Source organism: Genypterus blacodes, unplaced genomic scaffold (genome assembly GCF_046128005.1).
Source record: "Genypterus blacodes isolate CSIRO-AG114 ecotype Tasmania unplaced genomic scaffold, CSIRO-AGI_Gbla_v1 ptg000062l_1, whole genome shotgun sequence".
NCBI classification, from domain to species: domain Eukaryota; kingdom Metazoa; phylum Chordata; class Actinopteri; order Ophidiiformes; family Ophidiidae; genus Genypterus; species Genypterus blacodes.
Window position 1 is genome coordinate 1,264,377 of NW_027466874.1, and position 21,936 is coordinate 1,286,312.

At 41.5% G+C, this 21,936-nt stretch overlaps 1 protein-coding gene across 1 annotated transcript; it reads left to right on the forward strand.

Annotated features, from left to right (window-relative positions):
• Positions 1 to 9,040: 9,040 nt before the first annotated feature.
• LOC143003739 (regulator of G-protein signaling 5-like) lies at positions 9,041 to 15,274 on the forward strand. The gene is made up of 6 exons (XM_076154554.1): positions 9,041 to 9,229; positions 9,572 to 9,676; positions 9,812 to 9,922; positions 10,927 to 10,991; positions 12,474 to 12,637; positions 12,743 to 15,274. The coding sequence occupies exons 1-6, from the start codon at positions 9,186 to 9,188 to the stop codon at positions 12,983 to 12,985; spliced, it is 732 nt and encodes a 243-aa protein (XP_076010669.1). The 5' UTR covers positions 9,041 to 9,185; the 3' UTR covers positions 12,986 to 15,274.
• Positions 15,275 to 21,936: the final 6,662 nt, after the last annotated feature.

Here is a 21,936-nt window from a genome sequence, read left to right on the forward strand (position 1 = left end):
CTGCAGGGGCCAGATTCCCTAGGTTCCCCTTTTTTTAGAAAGTTGTATTTTTATATCAGGAAGTTTGTGTTGTGCATAATGTCAAAGGTGGAAATCTTGATGTTGAAAAATCTGTAATCTGTAACCTGTAATTTTCTTTGACAGGGTGGTGATGCACCAAGGGAATGCTGTTTTTACAAAATTCTGCAAAATTTTGTACAATAAGCCCCAAACAAATATTAGAGCATACAAATCTATATAATATCTCCCTTTAATTAAAACTAAATAAACTGATGTTGATCTATGGTCAACAAGTTTGTTTATGAGAGTTCAGGTAAGTTTAACAGCGAGTAAACATGTTTTTATACGCAGGTAAACACAGATAAGACACATGCCTTCAAGTTCCATTAAACCCTCATGAGGTCAGTGTGTGTGTCGTGGCTCATATCAGACAGCAGGTGGTGCTGCAGTACCACACACTCGCGCACAGACACACACACACACACACACACACACACACACACACACACACACCTGCTTTCACTCTTTCATGTGTACTAAGTGTGTTCCTTATTTCGAGGTCATGTAAAGTTATACTGGTTCACAGTGAATTAGTGGTCAATAAATAAGAGCCAAGACATAAATAATAGATAAATAAGATGCTTTTATCCAAGCACAAGTGTTTATATCCGCATGAAGAATCTCCTGCAATAATGTTAAACTAAATATAAAGAATATAAGCATATTTACAAAGACCAAAGGGTAAAAAATGAAAATTCAACTCCATTCTATGTTGTGTAGATTTACGTCATTAAGTGGGGTAAAGGTTTTCTCTGTGTCACACACACACACACACACACACACACACACACACACACACACACACACACACACACACACACATACACACACACACACACACAGACACCAGGATCTCTGATGTCGGTGCTGGTTTGATTTATCTGCAGTGATTCACAGCAGAGAGAGAGCAGAAGAGACATCCGGGCGGAGGAAGAGAATGAAGCAACTCGCTGAGTAGCTCCGGGGTCGAGATTAACAAACATCTGATGGACGCTCAGGTTTCACCGCTTGCCGGGGACACAGAGGAGAGTGAAAGTGACCCTCAGACCCGATTAGACCACTGAGTTTAACATGCGGTACGTTAAAGTTGATGCTTTTCAGATGAATCCACAGCACCACTGAGATGTGCGGTGGATTGAAGTTCCTCATGTTTCCCATCATCCCTCTGTGCTGGTGGGCCCCCTGTCCCCTGAGGAGGTCAGAGAACCAGGGTTCGATATGTGGACACACACATAAATGCACACCCACCCACACACACACACACACACACACACATGCGGCTATAATGCAAAACATAGTTTGTTTTCCATCATTTTGTTGAAAAATGATTGCAGTCATGTGACATAGTGACACAGCGTGTTTACTGTAAACTCTATACAGTGATGGGTGATGTCATAAGGTTTCCCCTCATCTGTGGTATGGATTAGGGTGGGGCATGATGAAACGTGCAGACTGACACACATTCTGGTAATGATTCCAGAAATGTTTCTGGGCAATGTTTCAGGCAAATTTATGGGAAGAAATCTGTGTATGAATGAGAGCTCAGGATGCAAAACCTGCCTGCTTATAACAAGTAAGAAAGTTATGGACTTTGTAATTGAATTACACACAAATCTACCCAAATTAATTGTTGTAATGTGAGATCGAGTATAATCTCACATTAATTGCCACATTGGCTGTGGCATAAACACTCTCTTTCTGTAAGTGGAGGTTGAACGTCGGCTTGAAAGGAAAATGGGCTGAAATGTTATTATACAACAATCTAACTGCAGACTAAAGCACCAATTTACATGAAGCATGACAGCCAAATGGACGGCACGCTGTGTGGGGCTTTGTTGGTATTGGGTGGACACACACACACACACACACACCCACACACCCACACACACACACACACACACACACACATACACACACACACACACACACACACACACAAACATTAATTGCCACTTTGTTTCTAGAATCTGAACATAGACTTTATTTATTGAGGACATGAATGCACCATGCGGCATTAACACATTTAATTGAAATAGTTGGATTGCACAAGGCCATTAGCGTTAACGAAAGGGAGAAACGATGATTTCTGCCAAAACACAGCATCAAATCAGACAAAATGAGAGGCATTAGGCTGGACTGACAATACAAACCCTCACATTTCTCATCAAGTAGACATTAATTGTTTTATTGTTAAGTGCTTGCAAATGCCTTAAGCAAATATCTTTCTCTGAGACTGAAAACATGAAAATAATTACAGTCAAAAGTAATGAATGGAAGCTATAATTTTATCTTCAGGGGACATGTTTAGACTGAATGACAAAAACAAGGCTGAAATTCAGTTACTGAGGCTGCAAAGTTTCGTCTCGGAGCCTCCATTTAATCCTGCTTGACTTTCAAACACATTCATTTACTGGATACGATGAATAACAGAACGCCTCTTGGTTTGTCAGCGTTTCTCGTCTGAACTTTGAGCAGCCAGTTTGTCCTTTGATTCACATTCATACTAAACAATTGTCCAGTAAACGATGACAGGAAAGTTGGAACAGAGAGACGAGGCTCTGTTCCAATGCTGTTGTGGTGGAGTTTTGGGCCACAGGGGGCAGCACTGAGCAAAGAGCAGCACTGAGTCCTTAATATGCACCAAACTGTATGTAGAGTAGACAAGTTCTGTAAAGATTCAATGCTCTATCTGCGTTTTGCTCTGGCAAACCTAGTAGATAATCCTCACCTTTGACTGTTTAGCATATTCGTATGCATGTTACATAAAATATAACAGTAAACATTTGACAGAAAACACTCCAGGAGGTTAAATATGTTTCTACTTTTGCAAGATTTGTGGCTACGTGTCACCGTGAGTAACGACAGCTTCTGTTTACTCTGCTGATGGATGGAGCATGAGGGGAAGCGAAGGCGCTTTGGGTCTCGGAAACGAACACGATGCAGGATAAGCTGTAAAAAACACAGCAAGAACCCCAGTGCACCATGGGATGTTTACTTTACGTCATTTAGGAATGTCCAGGAAAACTCGTTGTTTGTTGGTCGCATTCAACTTCATGACAGCAGAAATACAACATGTAAGATGCTTAAATCTTGCAAAATCCAAAAAGGGGCAATTCCGAGAACTAAATCGAAATTACATCTGAATTTCATCCCCACAATTCCAAATAGCTTTGGAAGGAAGAGTGATTTCGTAATCAAAATGATGTATTCACGCAGTAACTCATGTCCTCCGTTTGGTGCTATGACCTCAGTTTAGGGATTTGTCCAAACGATGAGTTGCAGAAGAGGTTTGGGGAATGTGGGGAAAAATGAAAATGGGAATTTGTCATCAATATAAACATTTATAAAATTACATCTGTTGTACAAGATACACTCTGTAAATGCAAATTCCTCTGTGTGCTCCGCAAATAACAGACAGAAGTTCATTTTTCTCTCTTTTTGTGGTTTGAGCGTGCTGCAGGAGGGCAGCTGTGGTTATGATGCAGCTGTGCACATGTCTGCATACACACACACGCAGTCCAGCGGTCTTTAACCCCTTAAACGCTGGTCAATTAAGTGGATATTTAAAGCACTTAAAGGCAAAAAAGGGCAATTTAGGCAGTAGCTCAGTGGGTAGAGCTTCTGCTTGGGAACCGGAGGGTGGCTGGTTCGAGCCCCTATCGAGGTGCAAGGCATCGAACCCTCAATTGCTCCCCCCTCTGCGAAGGGTGGTAATGTAATGTAAGTCGCTTTGGATAAAAGCGTCTGCCAAATGACCGTAATGTAACGTAATTTAAATGACTTTGGGTGAATTTAACAGACTGTTTCAAATTAGAAAAACAAGAAAACATGGAAACTTGGAATTTAAAAAACTGTTTTGTGAACCATGAATACTTTAGGCCTTTAAATTAATCGATCAAATTGATTAATGTCATATTCATAAACACACACACACACACATACACACACACACACACACACACACACACACACACACACACACACACACACACACACACACACACACACTCATGCTTTTCTTTGTTTGTCTGAGCAGTAATGACTTAATGGTGCCAGACAGCAGCGATACAATACACCCACTCAGCTACAAGTGAAAAGATGTTTACAGGCAAGAAACACATCACCAAATATGGACGAGGTTCCCATTCTTTTTGTTCTTTGGAGTTCACAATAAGGTGGCAGCAGCATGTTTTACATTTGCCAGGATGCCACAAAAACAAAAATTACAACAATGAGTTCTTGGAAAGAATTCTGAAGCTCTGATAATCTGAGTTTAGGCAGAAGAAGAGACAAAGAGGCCAGTAAAAGTCATTTTTCAGAGGCGAGCGGGTGTAAACAGCTGAGGAGAGACAGCAGCTTTGCCTCAATGTTGTTCAAATAAAAATTCTAATTTCAGCATCGAACCAAAAAAGGACATCTGTGGCTTTGTAACATCTTGTGGGGCTCATTTGTTCTTCTTGTGAATCAGTTGTGAACACCTGATTAAACACCCTGCAGAGAGCTGCATTGCCTCTGCCATTACACAAATACACAAGTAAGAGCTGAGGAACACACAACATACAGCAAACACATACTACTACTACTTGCGTGCAGGCTCTCCTCCATCATCGTGCTGCTTCTGCAGATCAAACCTGTTGATGGGGCCACACAGTGCAGCTCTGATAGGGATCTGAGCGCACGTGCGGTTCCACACGTAGCCTCATCACAGCTCATTATTGCCCAGCTGACAGGCCCTGTAAACACTTCATCACATCTTCCATCCAGCGGGAGCCGTCCAGTGCTACAGGTCATTTAGCCCAGGCTTTGTTTAAGTTCGATATGCTAATTGTCGCGGCTGAAGGCACACAATGAAAGCTGGCTCTACACTGATCCCTTACCAAGCGTGTATTACTGGAGCCAGGCGCTGTTTAAGCTGTCACGCCTGCATTACACCACTTAAAGTTACAGACTGTGACAGATTCATCAACAGGCATACTGCTGCTGTATCCCTGAGTGATTCAACCTGACCTCACTCAACCTCCTCCCTTCACATGAGGCAAAAATATGTATAAACATTTGTTCCTAGCAAAGAAGATAAATTAATGAAATCTGCACAACTAATCTGCATAATGTCTTCATCTGCATCTGCAATCTGCATCTGAAACAGGATTTGAAAAGGAAATCCTGGTGACTGGCCGGGAGGTTTGGAGATCTCAGCACCACCGATCAGATAGCATCAGATCTCACAGGATCACTCGCTGCACAAGACATTTAAAGCCAAGGAGTCACAACAGTTTATATCAAATAGGACACATCTTTTCATCTTCTTCAGCAATTACAGGAAACCTGTATATTTATTTTTTAATATAAAACACCTCTACAGGGTAATTGGTTAAGAACTGCTCATCTGTAAACATCTTGAGGGTTTTAGTCTTTTTCTTTCCTTGTGCTTTCTCTTTTGTTGCCTGTCTCTACCCCCTCATTCACATGAAGAAGAGGGTGAAGGGTGGTGCAGGCTGATCTGTATTCGTGATGTTGTCATGGTTATGATATCATCTTGAGGCTGAAAGGACAGAATGCACTCGGCTCGAGTCATTCTGTAGTTGGAGATGTGAAGGGCTCGGGCTGCGGCTGTGTCAAGTTGTATAAGCCATTGTATAGGTAACCATGGTGATCTCTGCACTTAAAGGTCCTGTCAGCCTGCAGTCCAGCGAGTGCAGCACTAACTACTCATCCACCGTAAAGCTCATTAAAGCCCAATTGTTTTAAATGTGTCACCTCTCGCTGCCTTTACAGCTCATTAATAAACTAAACTAAGCTTACAAACAGACAAACTATTGAAATGATTTAATGGAGAATTAACTCTCCTTAATGTTTCTTCCTGTGTCCCTGTTTACTGTGTTTTTAGTTTTATGTAGATTTTGTGGATGACATCTGTGACACAGTGAAGGATTCATGGTTAAAGCAAACTCAAGCCTGTTTTACTTTGCAAAGTCAACTTTTTCCAATTTCATGTTTCGGTGTTGTGTGTGTGCTTGTGTTAACTGATCCTGGGGCTGTGCTGTTAGAGAGGTTATTCATCATTTGTAATTGCTTTGCTCTCGCCTGCCGAGGAGCAAAATCACCACCTGAGCTTTTCAAATTGCTGTCTACAACAAAGAAGCTCATTGAGTCAAACTCGAAAACAAACCTAAACCTAATTAACTCTTTCTGGGAAGCTTACCGCTCCAAAGTTCCTCTAAGTCGCAAAGCTTCTTTTTAAAATGATGGGAAGGAACTTGTAGGTTTCAAAGCAGAATCTAAAGGATCAAGAACACACATAGGTGTCAGCAACTCAACTCAACCTCAACTCATCAGCCACTGTCATGCTGCCTTCAATTTCCCGTCAGAAGGTGGTATATACTAAAAACACAGAAATGAGAGGGACAGTGAACGCCACATATAATTTAGCTTGTGTGCAGAAAAGACGAAAGAGAACCACCACAACTATAACAGCGTTTTCAAAGTTTTCGGAGTTGTTGTGGTTTAAGTTTGAGGAAGAATGAATGAACGAACCACAGAAGCCGTTCAGACGTGACCTTTGGTAGCCCACCACAGTATAAACACCATCACACGCTGATGTACAGATGTTAGAACACACGCAGGAAGGAATGCAGGCTGCAGATGAAAGGAAGATGTAGATATGAGGTCACGTCAGAATCAGAGCGCGAGAGGGAAGAGATACAAATAATTCCCTATACGGAAGCATTCATGAACATACTGTAGATCCCTAACTGTCTTGTCTTTAGCGTCATCTCATGTCTTTATTACCTGGAGGTGGAGCTGCAGATGTTTCTCCTCTCGGCTCAAAGCCCCCTGACAGGCGTCACACTCGCCGAGCCTTGGTGTTCCAGTGCGGCGACATGAGACGGTGATCTGAGGACACGTTCACTGACCTGATGTGTCCTTCAGCATTGCTTAATGCTGAATGCTTCACTTTCAGAATCTAATAAAAAAAGCTTCTCTGCTTCCTGTGGCAGTCGCCTCTGTGTAGGAATGAGAAGTGAAGGACTTAACACCCTAACTGTTCCAAACACAAAGGCGGCGTTGGTGTGTTTTTATGCAAAATAGCCTAAATTCGAAAGCGCCCAGACCCAGTGAATGGAACTCCATCGGAAGTGTTTGAGCTCAAAAGCACTTTGTGATTGCATTCCAAAGTTTGTATTCAATCGTTGTTCTGTCCTTGTGCGGCCAGGAAATCAATCTGGTCATGTTTAAAAAAACATTTCGATTCCATTATTACTGCAATGACCAAACATCTTTCATCAGAGAGACCGGAACGCTTTTAAAGTGACACTTCAGTGGAATTTCTAGCTTTGATGAAATTTCAGGGAAAATGACAATTGAAAGTAGTTCCCTGGCATTGTTTTTCTCTAAATTGGAGCGTTTTTGGTGATGTTCACAAGAATCACTGCAGTGCTTGTGTGGGGCAGTTGTATCTGATCTCCTATCATCAATCATCTGCTGTTTGGCTCTGGGTCAGGGCTAGAGGCCCAGATGTTCCTCTCCTCAGCCAAGTCCAACAGCTCCTCTTGAGGGAATCCAAGGCCTCCCAAGGTCAGATGGGATAAATGATCCCTCTGGTGTATTCCGGGTTTTGCTCTGTTACCTCCCAGTCAGATTAAGTTGGAGTTCCTCCTCAGGGATGAGACGCCTGAAACACCTAAGCTGGCTGCAGTCACGGTAGATGAGCAGCGGTTCCTCTTCCTCCTGATGTCCGAGCTCCTCTCGCTGTCACGAAACGTGACTGAACTATGGTTTATTTTGATAATATATTTATCTTTTTGTATTGTCCTGTGGGGAAACAAACATTTGCGGACATGCACACAACTACAAAGTAAATAACGTCACTACTGATGACGCCAGAGCAGTGATGACGCTCTGTTGCTCAAATGTGTGTACTTTCCTCATTATTATTATTCCGGACACAGTGAATCGTAAGAAAAAATAATTCAGACATCAATTTATGTAAGAACTCAGATCCAGCACTGTTACTCGGCTGTATAGAGCTTCTTAGTGTGTCTGAAGTGGATAACATGACAGCAAACACGTGGGCTGGAACACTTCACTTCCCTGATGGTGCAGGTGGAGCAGCACCTGCACAGGTTCACACCCTCCTCTGTAGCTTTTATCTTCACAGTTTGAAAGAGGAAGTGAAGCTTGCTGAGTTCCATGTGGCTACAGAGTGACCGATTACAGTCAACTCCGTTCGCCACTCACACACACTCCCACACACACTCACACACATGCTCAAGTTTAGGTTCAGGGTTTTACAGCCGTGTGAACCAGGCTGATGGGGATGAATCACATCTCAGTATGAATACCATCAATACTACTGGATTTCAGTATACTGTAATTCTGTCTCATCCAGACTGCATGTCGGAGTCGTATTTACAAGTTGTAAACTAGGAGTTTGATGTGACCTTTGAACCCTTTGGGCTATGAGGAAGGTGCACACAACGACTGGATGCATTTCTGTTCAACAAAGAACAAAAGCAACCTGACGATCTTCTGCACTCTTTCATGTTTTGGTTGTTTCTCCTCATGAACACCAGCAGAGAGGATGACCACGATGTTCTCCTGAAGTCTGCTAAAGCAAAACTCGGACCAGAACTCGAGACCAGAGCACGTTGCTGTTGCTTCTTTGGTTCCATAAAATCGAGTTCTATCATGAAGACCAGACACTTATAGGTGCTTGAAATGATTTGTTTGAACCCCAAATTGTCACGGTTTACTGCACCGGTGCTGAATCCAATGATTGTGTATTGTACTGTATTTAATGACAGCAGAGAGATAAAGACACTCGTCTGCTGTAAAGTCCTATCTCTCTCTCTGTTCCTCTCACTCTCTCTCTTCCCTTCTCTCTCTCTCTGGCGTGATTGGTCGGCCCTCCGTCATTGTGGCCCCCTGGAGATATAAAGCATGTGTTAGGGGTGGAGACACGCCAGGCTGCTGTCTGATTCTTGATAAAACTCATACAAACCCCCGTCCGACCATCACAGAGCTGATTCCCCCGTCACAGTCTACTGCACCGGTGCTGAATCTGTCCAATACACAGAGTCGACTTCTCTTTGGATTTTGGAATTGGATCTAAATAACAATCCACCATGTGCAAAGGACTCGCAACTCTTCCTGCAACATGCTTGAAAGGGTGAGTAATGTAGTTTGAGCTCTAGGGGGATTGATTGGTGTTTGTGAATCAAGTGCTATAGTTGAGATGTAAACGTGATGATTCTACTTTGACACAGGAGTAGAATATGAAATGATTCTAGATGACAGTAATATCATTTTACTTGTTAGGAATCAAAAGCACTGGAGGTTTGAGGGCTTCATGTCGGTTGAATATGAAAAATGTGTATTATGTCAAACAATGCATTTTAGTTACTCTCTCTCTCTCTCTCTCTCTCTCTCTCTCTCTCTCTCTCTCTCTCTCTCTCTCTCTCTGTCTGTTCTTCGCTCTTTCACACACACACACACACACACACACTCACAGAGCCATAGACATCAAGCACAAAATAAGCGTCTTGCTCCAGAAGTCTGAACATCCAGTGGCGGATGAGAAGCCGGTGAAAGTGAAAAGCGACGCTCCTGCCAAGAGGTGTGTGACACAAATCCCAATTCAGTCTGACTGAAAGTATTAAGCTGTTATTGTAAATGAATGTCTTAGTTACTCTCTCTCTCTCTCTCTCTCTCTCTCTCTCTCTCTCTCTCTCTCTCTCTCTCTCTCTAACAGTGTCAAAGACATCAAGCAAAATGCAAACAAAACAATCAACAAAATCGGCGTCTTGCTCCAGAAGTCGGATCATCCGGTGGCGGATCAGAAGACGGCGAAAGCTGTGAAGAGGTCAGTGTCACAAAACCATGAACACACACCGGCTGCTGCATACAAGCACGTCATCAATCTACAAACACATATATCACTACTTTGAAGTTACTATTACTCGCAATTTGTTATGGTGTGTGTGCCTATAACCAACAAACCATCACCAAAAACAATTTTAAATGAGACAAACTGCAGTACATCAGGTGGACTGTATGTCTTACAATGAAGATATTAATATGGAATGATGTCATACAGACATGACATCTAAGTGAACAGAACTGTATGGAGTCAATGAAACATGATTTTATTTGCTAAATCTAAAGAACCTAAAGGGAAATATAAGGAGAGTTTAATGGGTTTAGTTTATAGTTAATAAATCATTAAAAATATATACTTAAAATCTCCAGGATTTGCATTTGAATTTAGTCTCATTGTTGGTATTCTGTAGCTCTTTATTGTGCTTTATCAGCAGGTTTGTATTGATTGATCCCACCTGACTCTTTTTATACAACTGCTTCACTAATCACAAATAATCGATAAGGGCCAATGATTATCACTTCTTCTTAGAACACAAAGAACCATTCAATTATTTATTCATAAGGGATTTGCAGTGCTGTAGCTCAAAGTGTGGTGTGATCACACTTAGCCCCCCTATGAGTGTGTGAACGTGAGCGGTGGCACATATTCACTCTGGGCGCTTCCAGTATTGATCCCAGCAGATTGAGTGCTTCAGATTTCTAATGTTTCTAATGAAACCTATTACCTAGTACGACACCTAACGTACTCATGGAAATGGAAAAAAAGTACAATGTGGTGAATTCAAAGCACTCAAAGTTCACAAATGGATCCAAATAATCAATCAATTAATGTGTTTTTAATACATTGCTGGGGCAAATCCATTTTTTCCCTTTGATTAAGAACAAACAATCTTCCACAGTCGAGAAAAAACTATTTTCACACGTGTCATTACGTCTTAACAGTCAACCTCATTTAAATATATATATATATGTTTAAATATGTTCCAGTGGTCCAACAGCAGCTGAGGTGGAGAAATGGAGGGAGTCGTTCAGCAGCGTGATCAACAGTGAAGGTGAGTCTGACGTCACGCATGTATCTATCACATATGTATCCATCACACATCTATTCATCACACATCTATCCATCACACATCTATCCATCACACATGTATCTATCACACATGTATCTATCACACATGTATCTATCACACATCTATCCATCACACATCTATCCATCACACATGTATCTATCACACATGTATCTATCACACATGTATCTATCACACATGTATCCATCACACATCTATCCATCACACATGTATCTATCACACATGTATCTATCACACATCTATCTATCACACATGTATCTATCACACATCTATCATCACACATCTATCCATCACACATCTATCCATCACACATGTATCTATCACACATCTATCCATCACACATCTATCTCCCTCAAAGCTTCCGTCCAAACCCAAACGGACAGACAGAGCTCAGCTTTTACCAATCAAACAGCCGATGGCGTTGGCCCTCTCGCTGTGGTTTCTCTCTCACGGTTTGAGACATGACTTCACATCATACAGGATGCGTCAGCAATCATGGGAATCTGGAACTGGAAGCCATTGGTGCGGAATGTTGAGGTCAGGTCGTGTCTCGCAGATCTCACACGTTAGCACATCTCTCCTGCTGCATCGGCAGCAGATGAGAACGCAGTGCTTTGGGGATTAAAAGCACCATACAAATCAAATGCATTATTATTATTATTAGTATTATTATTGGCTATATGAGAAATGTACAAAGACAGTTAAGGTTTGATTCATCAAACTCAACAGAAATGTAAGCAGGCAATTCAAATTGGATATAAATTGCGAGATGGAAATGACATAAACTTTGTGAGCGTTGATGTACATAAATGCTACATTCAGGGTCTCTATCCACTCTTTGGACATTGTGCCTGGATGTTCTTGTGCACATTTTGTTAACTTGGCAACAGCTCACAAGCAAATGCAAATTGAAAACCCCGAACACACACACACACACACACACACACACACACACACACACACACACACACACACACACACTCCCATTATCATGCATTCTCAAGATCTGCTTGTGCTACGTGTCTCCATGCATCACTGTATGGACCTCAAAGGGCTTGTTGCCATAACAAGAGCCATGTGTGTGTGTGCCTCAAACCCCTTGAGCATAGAGGAGCAACGGCCTTATGGGAACAAGCCTGCTTTTGACCCCCTTCACTCACTGACCTCCAACGCTGTGCTGCCTTCCTCCGTTCTTCCCTCACGTCATCATGTGGCCGTCTCATTGGTCCACTCCAGATCTGTTTATCTGGAGCTGGATAAAGTGTTCTCAACACATCCCGTCAGTGATGCAACATCTCAAGGCAAAAGTGCAGCTTCTCAAGTTGCGTAATTCAAGTACAGAGAAGAATAAAAACCAGATTTCCAAAGATTTTAGAAAAGAAAATGTGTTATTTATCATAACCTGTTTGAGATGTTAAGAGTATCTTTTCTTTTTTTCCCTCTTAGGGGGTTGTGTGGTGTTCAGCAGCTTCCTGAAGTCAGAGTTCAGTGAGGAGAACATTGAATTCTGGGCCGCCTGTCAGGATTACAAGAGGGCACCGGTGACCAAAATGGCCACAAAAGCCAGGCAGATATACCAGCAGTATGTGGCGGTAGATTCTCCTAATGAGGTAACGAATTCTTAACAGTCAAACCGTTATTTCTGAGGATTCAGCAGAAATGCACATGTTGAACTATGCGAGCAAACACCATCCGTTCCTTTTGCGCCTTTCTAGGTAAACTTGGACGCGGAAACGAGAGAACAAACCAAGCAAAACCTTGAGGGCGCATGTATGGGTTGTTTCGACGAAGCTCAGAGGAAGATCTACATGTTGATGGAGAAAGACTCCTACAGGCGCTTCCTTAATTCCAAGCTGCTGCAGGACATATCACAGACTTGCAACCCGATAATGAAAGACAAGGACGCGAGCCGGAATAGTTGCAACGGGTACAAGCAGGTGTTTGCCGGGGGCGCCTAGATGCAAATAGCCGCAAATAGCCGCTCAGAAGACTGTTGCTGTGAATGTTGCAGAGACTGAAAATTGTTTGAGATTGTAAAGTTTACTGAAGGTGATAAGTCTCTTTCCTTTTGTGTCTGGTAAAGAAAACGTAGTGCTGAGGTGGTTTAGAAATGTGAAACATGCGGGTCAAAAAGTGGGCAAGGCCTTCATCAACTTGTAACCATAAAAAAGTCTTGTGGTCTTCCGAGGTCGGGTTTGTTTTTAACGTTCATCACCAATCCGCTTTCGCCATCAGATGGTATTCTAGAGGTCTTGCTCGTGTTGTCACCTGCATGCTTTGTGTCAACAGAAAACTTAATACGGCAACGTGAGGGCCAGAACACAAACAAAGGTGGTGACAATGGTAGAGATACGCACTGTAGGTATGTTCTGAAAGTGAGAGAAATGGAGGTGTCAGTAAAGCTCTTCTTGCTCGAACAGCTTCTTCTCATAACTGTGAGTCATTTTTTTTGGCCGTCACTGTGCTGATGACATGCCAAACGTTTACATTACTGCCCCCAGCGATTTCTGTAGGGATTGCAGCTTGCCGACTTACATTTTTAATAGACATAAACAACCAGCGCTTTAAACAAATGCAGGATGAATGTAACAATGCAATGTTTCCCATACTTGTAGTTTACGTCCAAGTATAAACCTGCCCAGGAGGTGAGATGTGTTGCTGCATTTGGATGCTAAATATTAATCTAAAAAAGGACACAGATAGTGAATGGTTTATTTATGAAAGGGTCATGTTATACGTTGCAACTGATAACTGATAACAACTTTTAAATATGATTTTTGTCTGTGTTGGATTGAAATTTCAAACTTATATGTATATTTCCAAATTCGCAACACCACTCAAATGCAGCACACGTGTTTACTATACCTTCATTCATTCCTTTAAAGCTCTATGTGATAACTTGGCACAATAACACCCCTGGTCATAATGTGCAACTGCAGCCTGTCGTCTGTAAATAAAATACATTTTGTGGCGATGTATTACACAATGCTCTACATATCAGAATAGATGTTGTGGCAAAATAATCTGTGATTCATATTTGTGTAGTTAAGTCATCACATAGAGCTCAAAGTGTCTGGTTGTCCGTCAAGGGCTTTGAGTGGCTATGACCATCTGTGAAATCACCTGAGAAAAATGTGTAATATTGTTTACTTGTCCAAATTCTGACATTCTGGTTGCTAGCTTTTATCTAAATGTCTAATTTTTAAATGCAACGAAGATACAGAGAATGTTTATGCGTTTGTCCTTTGAAACTTAACTTTAGATTTCCCTGCCTAACAAGGCCTGCCGTACCAGGCAAGACCAGGTTTTGATGGGCGGTTTCATCAGAACCTTCAAACCACACCGTTAAGACTAAAAACAAGCTCAAAGTGAAACTATACACACTTATAATGGAACAGGTGAACCATCAATCAACTTAGCTGTTCAATGAGGAGAACATAGACAACAGAACTATTCTCACATTGCACGTACCACATGGGGAATTTACAGGTACACACTGATGAAGCCATGGATAAGTTGAAATGTCACATTTTAGGTTTGACACTAAATGATCTGCTTCAGATCCTTGATGACTCAGCAGGAATACCAAAACATGTTATAGCCAAAGGTGGTGAGATCTTTCACGAGCTCTCCAGATCAGATTATTCTCCATGCAAATCGGGCAACAGAGCCTCTGTGTCTAACATATGCAATGCGTTCAATCTGGAATTTTGAAATCTGGCTAACAATGTTAAATGTTTGCTCTATGAATAAAAGGTCAAACCAGAAGATTTCTGGCAAATGTTTACTGCTCAACCCCCTGCAGCTGTTCTGAGCCCTGGTGAAATAAAGTCAAAGCTCAAACTTAATCAGACAACGTGCTCAGGCATAGTATCATCAATCCCCATCCAGCTCCACCATTTCAATTCTTTGAGTTCCTTAAGTACTTAAATACATGAAACACAACATCTGAATGACAATTATGATGAAACTGAAGCTGATCCATCATCCGCTCTTTGCATCAGATCTGATCTTGTGCCAGAGGAGTTCAAATTTCTTTATTTAAAAAAAAGTGTGTTTACTTTAACACCAACTGGTTCTCAAACAGAAAAACAGCCACATGTACCAGTATGTAGCTGAATATAACTCACTCATTAGCTGTACAGATGCAGTACTGTGCTATATGTTCTTATCATGGAACACGCCAGTGTGATCTTAACCCTGCTGAACATCTTTGTTAAGTTTATGTATTCTTGAACAGGACAGGAACCTCTTGACATAATCTTTGCATGTTGTGCTGTGTTTGCCTTTTCTGCTTTCTAGTGGGAATGTAATGCAGTCTTTGTTGTCATCAAAGTGTAGATTCTTGTGCATGCCAAGTAGATGTTAAATGGTAGAAGAAAAGGTTTGAACATTTGACATTGATAGATGACTTTCAGGTGCTCCCTGTTCCATCAAACCGCTCTGTTCTAACGCTGATGTCACTGTGATTGTGCAGGATCCGCTTTCATGACGTGAATTTGTGGCCTTGTGTACAAAATGTTTTATTAAACTGTATCACCTGGGTCGTAGTTTAGGAATACATATTTATTACATAATGTCGTCCTATTTATATCATATATTATTCTTCCTGGCATATCTGGGGTGTGTTCATGAATAAAACATGTCTGTGGTTAGATTGTTGGAGCTTTGCATGAGCCGCTACGTTTGATCAGGTTAGTATGTGGGGGGTAAGGGTGATAACAGATACTAGAAATGCAACACACTCATTTGCTGTCACAAGTTCCCTGTTAAATCTGCATTAATGTTTCACAGGGTACTAGAAAACTTCAGCATGAGGTCATCAAACACAACCCCTGAGGTGTTATCGCTGTTGTTTACACGTCTGACAGACAGATGCTGAACACGCTGGGGGTGCTATGTTTACACATCCAGTAGACAGTAACACCCTGTGGTGGTGTGTTTGGCCACCCGGCGAACATGTGTCATTTTTCGTTCTCCCTTTGGTTATGTTTTGGTCTCCACCAACTCCTGAGAAATCTATCTCTGACTCAGTACATCTGTGTATAAATAAATGTCTGTGTTGGCAAGAGCCTTGAGATTCATATGGATTGTTGACGGTTCATAGAACTCAAAGCAAAAAGCAGCTAAAACCGTCGAGCTTCTACATTAGAACTACTCCGGAGAAAACAAGTTGAAGTGCCAAGAAGCTAAGTTCTTAACAAAACAACAGGACATAGCGACCCAGAGCCAGTGCCTGGAGGCAGGTACTTGATGGAAAGATCAAAAATGCCTATTAAATGGTCCCTACGAGCCACAGAAGCCTATATAAAGGTCAGATGAGATGATGTCATGTGTTTTTCTTGAGTATATTCTCCTTTGATGGCAAAATATCCTGTTTGTTTTGATCAGGAAATAACCGTTTCAAGGTGGCTACAGAACCCAAACGGTTCTCATGATCACACAGTAATTAGTTGTAATCAGCAGGCCTGAGGCAGCCTGTGTTAAGCTGCTGATCGCATTCAGCATCTTCAGATAACACTTATTATGGTCCACGGGAGCTACAACCAAACAACATCTCATTGTGTGGACTAATAATTTCCACTATTTCATGGATTCCATAGATCTTTGGTGGAGATACAGAACATTAACGATCATTATCAGAGGGCAGTGGAGACAGTTTGGATTATGAATGATCACGGTTTCGTAATCTTTATGATCAGACCCTCACCCACAAACATGTTTTCACCAGAGTAATTCAGGAATACTTCATTGGTGAGTGAGCACAAGTAGTTCATTGAGACTGCAAAGACATTCTTATCTCTGAGAGGGAGCATCTGCAATGACTTTCATTCAACATAGGAATTTCATACATCTCTCTGGGTTCCATCTGTTCAGGCTACAAGACCGCAACCCACAGCCTTAAAATGAGCTGGGAACGTTTTGGGAATGGAGGCCAGAAAAAGTCCTCAGAGATTCTTCCATTTCTCCGGGTCCTGATCCAAATCTCTGTCAAAATCCCGTCAACTGTCCCTTGACCCGAGTTCATCTATCAACAGATTTCCATTCTGATACGCCTCCATTAATTAGACTCACTGCCTAAACACCATTCTGGACTTTGGGGAAATGTCCAAATCTGGCCAAGATATGAATATCTGTGTGAGAACTTTGTTTGGCCCAGTTTGTTCAACTTGATCCTGTAATATGATTTCACCATGCAATAAATTTCCAAATCAAATGAATAATCGAGGACACACGGGTCAAAGAGTTGGAAAATGGAATGAAAACACTGCTCAAGCCTCTGCCGTGTGGAGCTCTATTTGTTTGGCTTTACCTCCATGAGGATCAGGCTATTTACTGAGGCTGTATTTACGCTCATGCCTTTTTAAGGGCAATGGGAACATGTCACCACACCCGGTAAATAAACTTGTCGAAATCTGTGCACATCTAGATTTTATCTGCCGAAAATGGCCAAATATGCTCAGTAATATTCAAAACAAACGTGTAAGCCTCTCTTATGTAACATAAATAGTTTGTAAGCAGCGTACACAGATATTAAGTGGCATTATCGCACAAGAACCTGCATTCTTCTTATGACGGTAGGGTTTAAAATCCATCTGGTTCAAAAACATCCTGAGTGTGTTATTGTTAAGCTGCTATTTTCCTTGTAAGACTTTATTATTTCAACCTGTTTCCAAAGTGTATCATTTCACAACTGGAGCAGCAGCTTGACTCACCAGTTCAGCCAGGGGAGGAAGTCGACTGTGTGATTGGAACGTGTAATTCAGACATAAGTATTATTTGGACAGGGGTAGATTTACTTGAGGACCTTGTTAGCTTGTCTCTTTGAAGCCAAGCTTACGTGACAGCTCACCTCATCATAACTTACCACAATTAATCAATCAGAAGTAAGCTGCATTGCAACTAAAGTACCCAGCAGACACAGCACTCTGAAGTGTAAAATTATAAAAGTACTCTGCATGCCAGCCATCTCCCTGGATCTTTGGGAATTCTTTTCAATTTGCACACATGCACTGTAGGGGGCACCGCAGTCAGGTTTCATCCTGTCTACTAAAGTAAACGACGTGCAATTATTTAGATATAAAATAGCCAATATCAAATTACAGATACTTATAAAACCAACTTTAGGCTCTGGAGGGTCCTGCCTCCCTTTTTACTTGGATCCTGTACTCTTAAATTCAATTTAAAGATTATAGATATAGATATTATAGATTTTCATCAGCACGTCAATTCAATCACTTCACTTTAATGCACACTGATGAGTTGAGTAAGCAGGTATGAGCAGGTACGAGTAGGAGGAGGAGTAGGAGGAGGAGGAGGAAGGTGCAGATTGTGTAACGTGGATTGTGTACGCTAAATTGCATGTAGGTCATGTTGCGATTGATGACCTACATTCAATATACAGAATCAAATATCCTCTAAGAGACGGACAACAATATGGAAACGTTTCATATCAAATATATACGTTTATATTGGGGAGTGCAAAATTGTATGCATATATTTACTGTATGCTTGCAAAGTGTTCTACGATACTTCTTATACATTTAATATAGTTTTTGGGGAAATTACTAAGCTATGAAAAGTAGGTACACACACACAACACACCCACAGCATGCCCACTGTCTTATAATTACTTGAAAATATACATTTGAGGACAATTCTAAATCATGTTCAAATGTTCAGGAATACATTCATAGCTTAATTTAAGTACAACTTTTAGTTCACACCAAGATATTCTTTGAAGTAAAAACAAAATAGCTTGAAAGAGAATAATAACAAATTCCTTTTTATTTTGCCACATTATTGCCCACTCATGAGCAATATTCCCACATTCCTCATCTAATCAGTTGGCCCAACATATGGAGAAACTGTCCAGACTGCCATGGAACCTCCAGAGAAAGTTCATGGTCCCCAGAGGATGATTGTTCATCATATAGTGACCTCTCCTATTTCAATCAGACTACATTTAATGAAATGTCTTGGCTTGTTTGTGGTCCCCAGAGGCTGAACTATTTGTATATGGAAACTCTGAGACAATTCTGTAAATGCTTTCCTCAGGCGACCTTCGCACACTACATACCACATAATTCCCAAACCCTCCAAAAACCTTTTCCCGTCAGCACATTCCACCTTACAAGCTACTAGTGATTTTACCCAAATTCATTTTGTTTAAGTCACGACAGAGGAAGAAGCAGTGGTGACATTGGACTTCTGATATGGTTCCCCTGCAGTGATAACACAGGACTTTGCCTCTCCATTCCCGTACATATCTGCTCCATGATACAGAAATGGTGCGAAGTTAGTCAATCCAGATGCTTTGTCGCCAGTATGGCAGCTATGAAGGCAGAGAAGACGTACATCGGTAAGGAATTCTGCTTCCTCTGGACTCAATCGGCACTGTTTAGGAGACTTGGCAAGATAAGTCTCCACTGGTGACTGTAAAAGGAGTATGCAGAGTAGTAAAATGAGATCCCAGCAGAGCGGTTGAGCAGACAAACATGCACCGTGTTATGATGGTTGCAGTTTGTGTGCAGCTTTGATGTTGCTAACGTGTGGTCAGGCTCGGTGAGTGACGCTTTATTCTGCGCTAACCTGCTTATCGATGTTTGTTCTCTCTCTGTTGCTCCCGTCCTTCGAGCAGCTGTTATGCCTGCTAATTAAGACCTGACAGGATGATCTGGAACACTAATGCGATCACGCATGCGACTGAGCACGTAGGAGCAGACGCACGCATATTCCACATCACCACTATCTCATCACTCTCTCTCATGCACAGAAACACACACACCCCTGAGGCTGCATGTCTGGATCTCTGCTTCAGTTTCTATCAAACGCTACGGCATCAAAACGCCATGGGGCTGTGCTTCATCTCGCCATGGCAGCGTTTTAAAAATCTGCCCAAGTCCAAGCAAATTCTGTGTGAGGTTCAAATACAAAGTTTGCTGCGGTCTGGAGACACGCTTTGACACTCGTGGGTGAGTCCTTGAGACTAACACTGAAAGTAAACTCAGCCACGCAAACATTTTGTCTGTGCTGCTCTTAAGATACTGATTGAAACACTCAACCGTGACCTTTTATAATGAATTTTTTATGCTATTGACTGATTTACCACAACAAGCCTCTTTCCCTTTCCTGTCTCTACAATTTCTATCAATTGCGCTTGTGAGTTCCTGTGGCCCTGAGTTCTTGTTTTGTTTACTGAAGGCCAAATCACTTACAGAAGAACTTGAAATGAAATAACACACACTCAATAATCCTTAATGCGATTAGAGGCAAAAAGGGTCTAATGCATAAATGCCTAAATGCATATTCATGCAGAGAATCAACAGGAGTCTCTCTCTCTGCCAACACTGTTTGAGACGTCTTTGAGTCTGAATCCATCCTTTTACATAATGTAGGTCCTTGGAGTAGGTATAAGTTCATTTGTGCCAATTCTAATTGCAATAAGAGGTAAATATGAAGTTGGAAAAAGCTGATTTAAAGCCTAAATCGAGATCGTTTTAAAGTTCTGAATATTTGGGTTTGGTATATTACCACATTTTCATCGCACACTTGCTGGCTTTAGTAAATAATTTAGTAGTAGTAGCAGTTTTAGTGAGTGTCTAAGATACCACAAGCTTTACCAGAGATTAATCATAGGTTGGCCCCATCGTTGGCCCCATCGCTAGCTTGGACCGGTCCTTCCCCTCAAAATGGTTTCAGTGTGGTTACTTGGTTGGTTGGTCAAGTGATCATACAAGGAAAAGTCAAGCTGACCCAGGCCAAAACCACTCAGAGAAGCCAAAAGTACTCAAGGTTCTCCAAGTCTTTTCTTGGTTTGAATCCAATCTTTGAATACAAGTTTCGAACCAACAGACAGGCTTTTTAGAGAGAAGAAAACATTTTCCTGCAGATAGAAGACAAGCAAGCAGAAAGATGGTGAACGCTATCAAGGCCTTTGTTCTATGTTGGTTTCAAGCGTGAAAGTTCTAGCATGTTAATGACTTCAAAATGAGGTTTGAATTGCCTCATGCTGCTCGTGTTATCACTTGGGATATCATTTGCTTTTTTCTGCAATAGAAACACAAAATTTCCTCATTGACAACAACTTTAAATTAAGGAAAGTGTCATTAATGCCTTGCCATCTAATTTCATGAACACGCGTTCAAAGACAACGCTCCCATTGATTGAAACAAATGACTTGATGGTGCAAACAGGCCTTGCTTTTGGCCTTGGACAGATGAAATAAGACGGAGAAGAATAGCAACTTGACAGAAGGTACAAAAGTATATAAACATTTATGGATTACAAAATGTATGTGGTACATTTGGCGAATCAGTAGAGTGTTTGTCAGTGTTCTCCAACATGTCAACAGATGTGTAGAACACAAAGTACAATCTACTTCGTCTTTCAGACTGAAGAACATCTCATTTGATTTCTGCCTCCATTGTTTAAGGTAAATGAAAGAAAAATTACCCTTTTAAAAAGGACCTTTGGCTCTAATTGTGCTGCTTCTCCTCATTTTCCTCACATTTGGGTCATTTGCTGGGTAACCTCATCAGTGAGCTCCATCATTGTTAGAGACTGTTGTGGCGGTAAGTTGTTAGATCTGTCACAATAACTGTTGGAAGTGGCAGAGACGATGATGTTTGAAGATCGGCAGGATGAGGCAGAGCTGCACGACATCATGATCATGAGTAACATCGATTAATCATGCAGTTTATGTAAACTGCAGCACCGTTGCATTCATTTGTTCAGATAATGAATGTCTGACAAAATGAGAGAAAAGGGCCCAGGTTGATGACTAATGCTGGTCAGTGAAGTCCTGTAAAAACCACATATCTGGTGTCAAGGTTGATGGTACTGCATAATAGCTTTTTCAGTGTCAGTGAGTTTAAGAGGTTTCATAGGCAGATTTGGGAGTGAAATG

Excerpts from the sequence above, each read along its gene's own strand:
- LOC143003739 (XM_076154554.1), top strand. The coding sequence starts at position 9,186 with ATGTGCAAAGGACTCGCAACTCTTCCTGCAACATGCTTGAAAGG. Across the intron at positions 9,230-9,571 it reads CCTGCAACATGCTTGAAAGG|AGCCATAGACATCAAGCACA; the intron begins GTGAGTAATGTA and ends ACACACTCACAG. Across the intron at positions 12,638-12,742 it reads CGGTAGATTCTCCTAATGAG|GTAAACTTGGACGCGGAAAC; the intron begins GTAACGAATTCT and ends GCGCCTTTCTAG.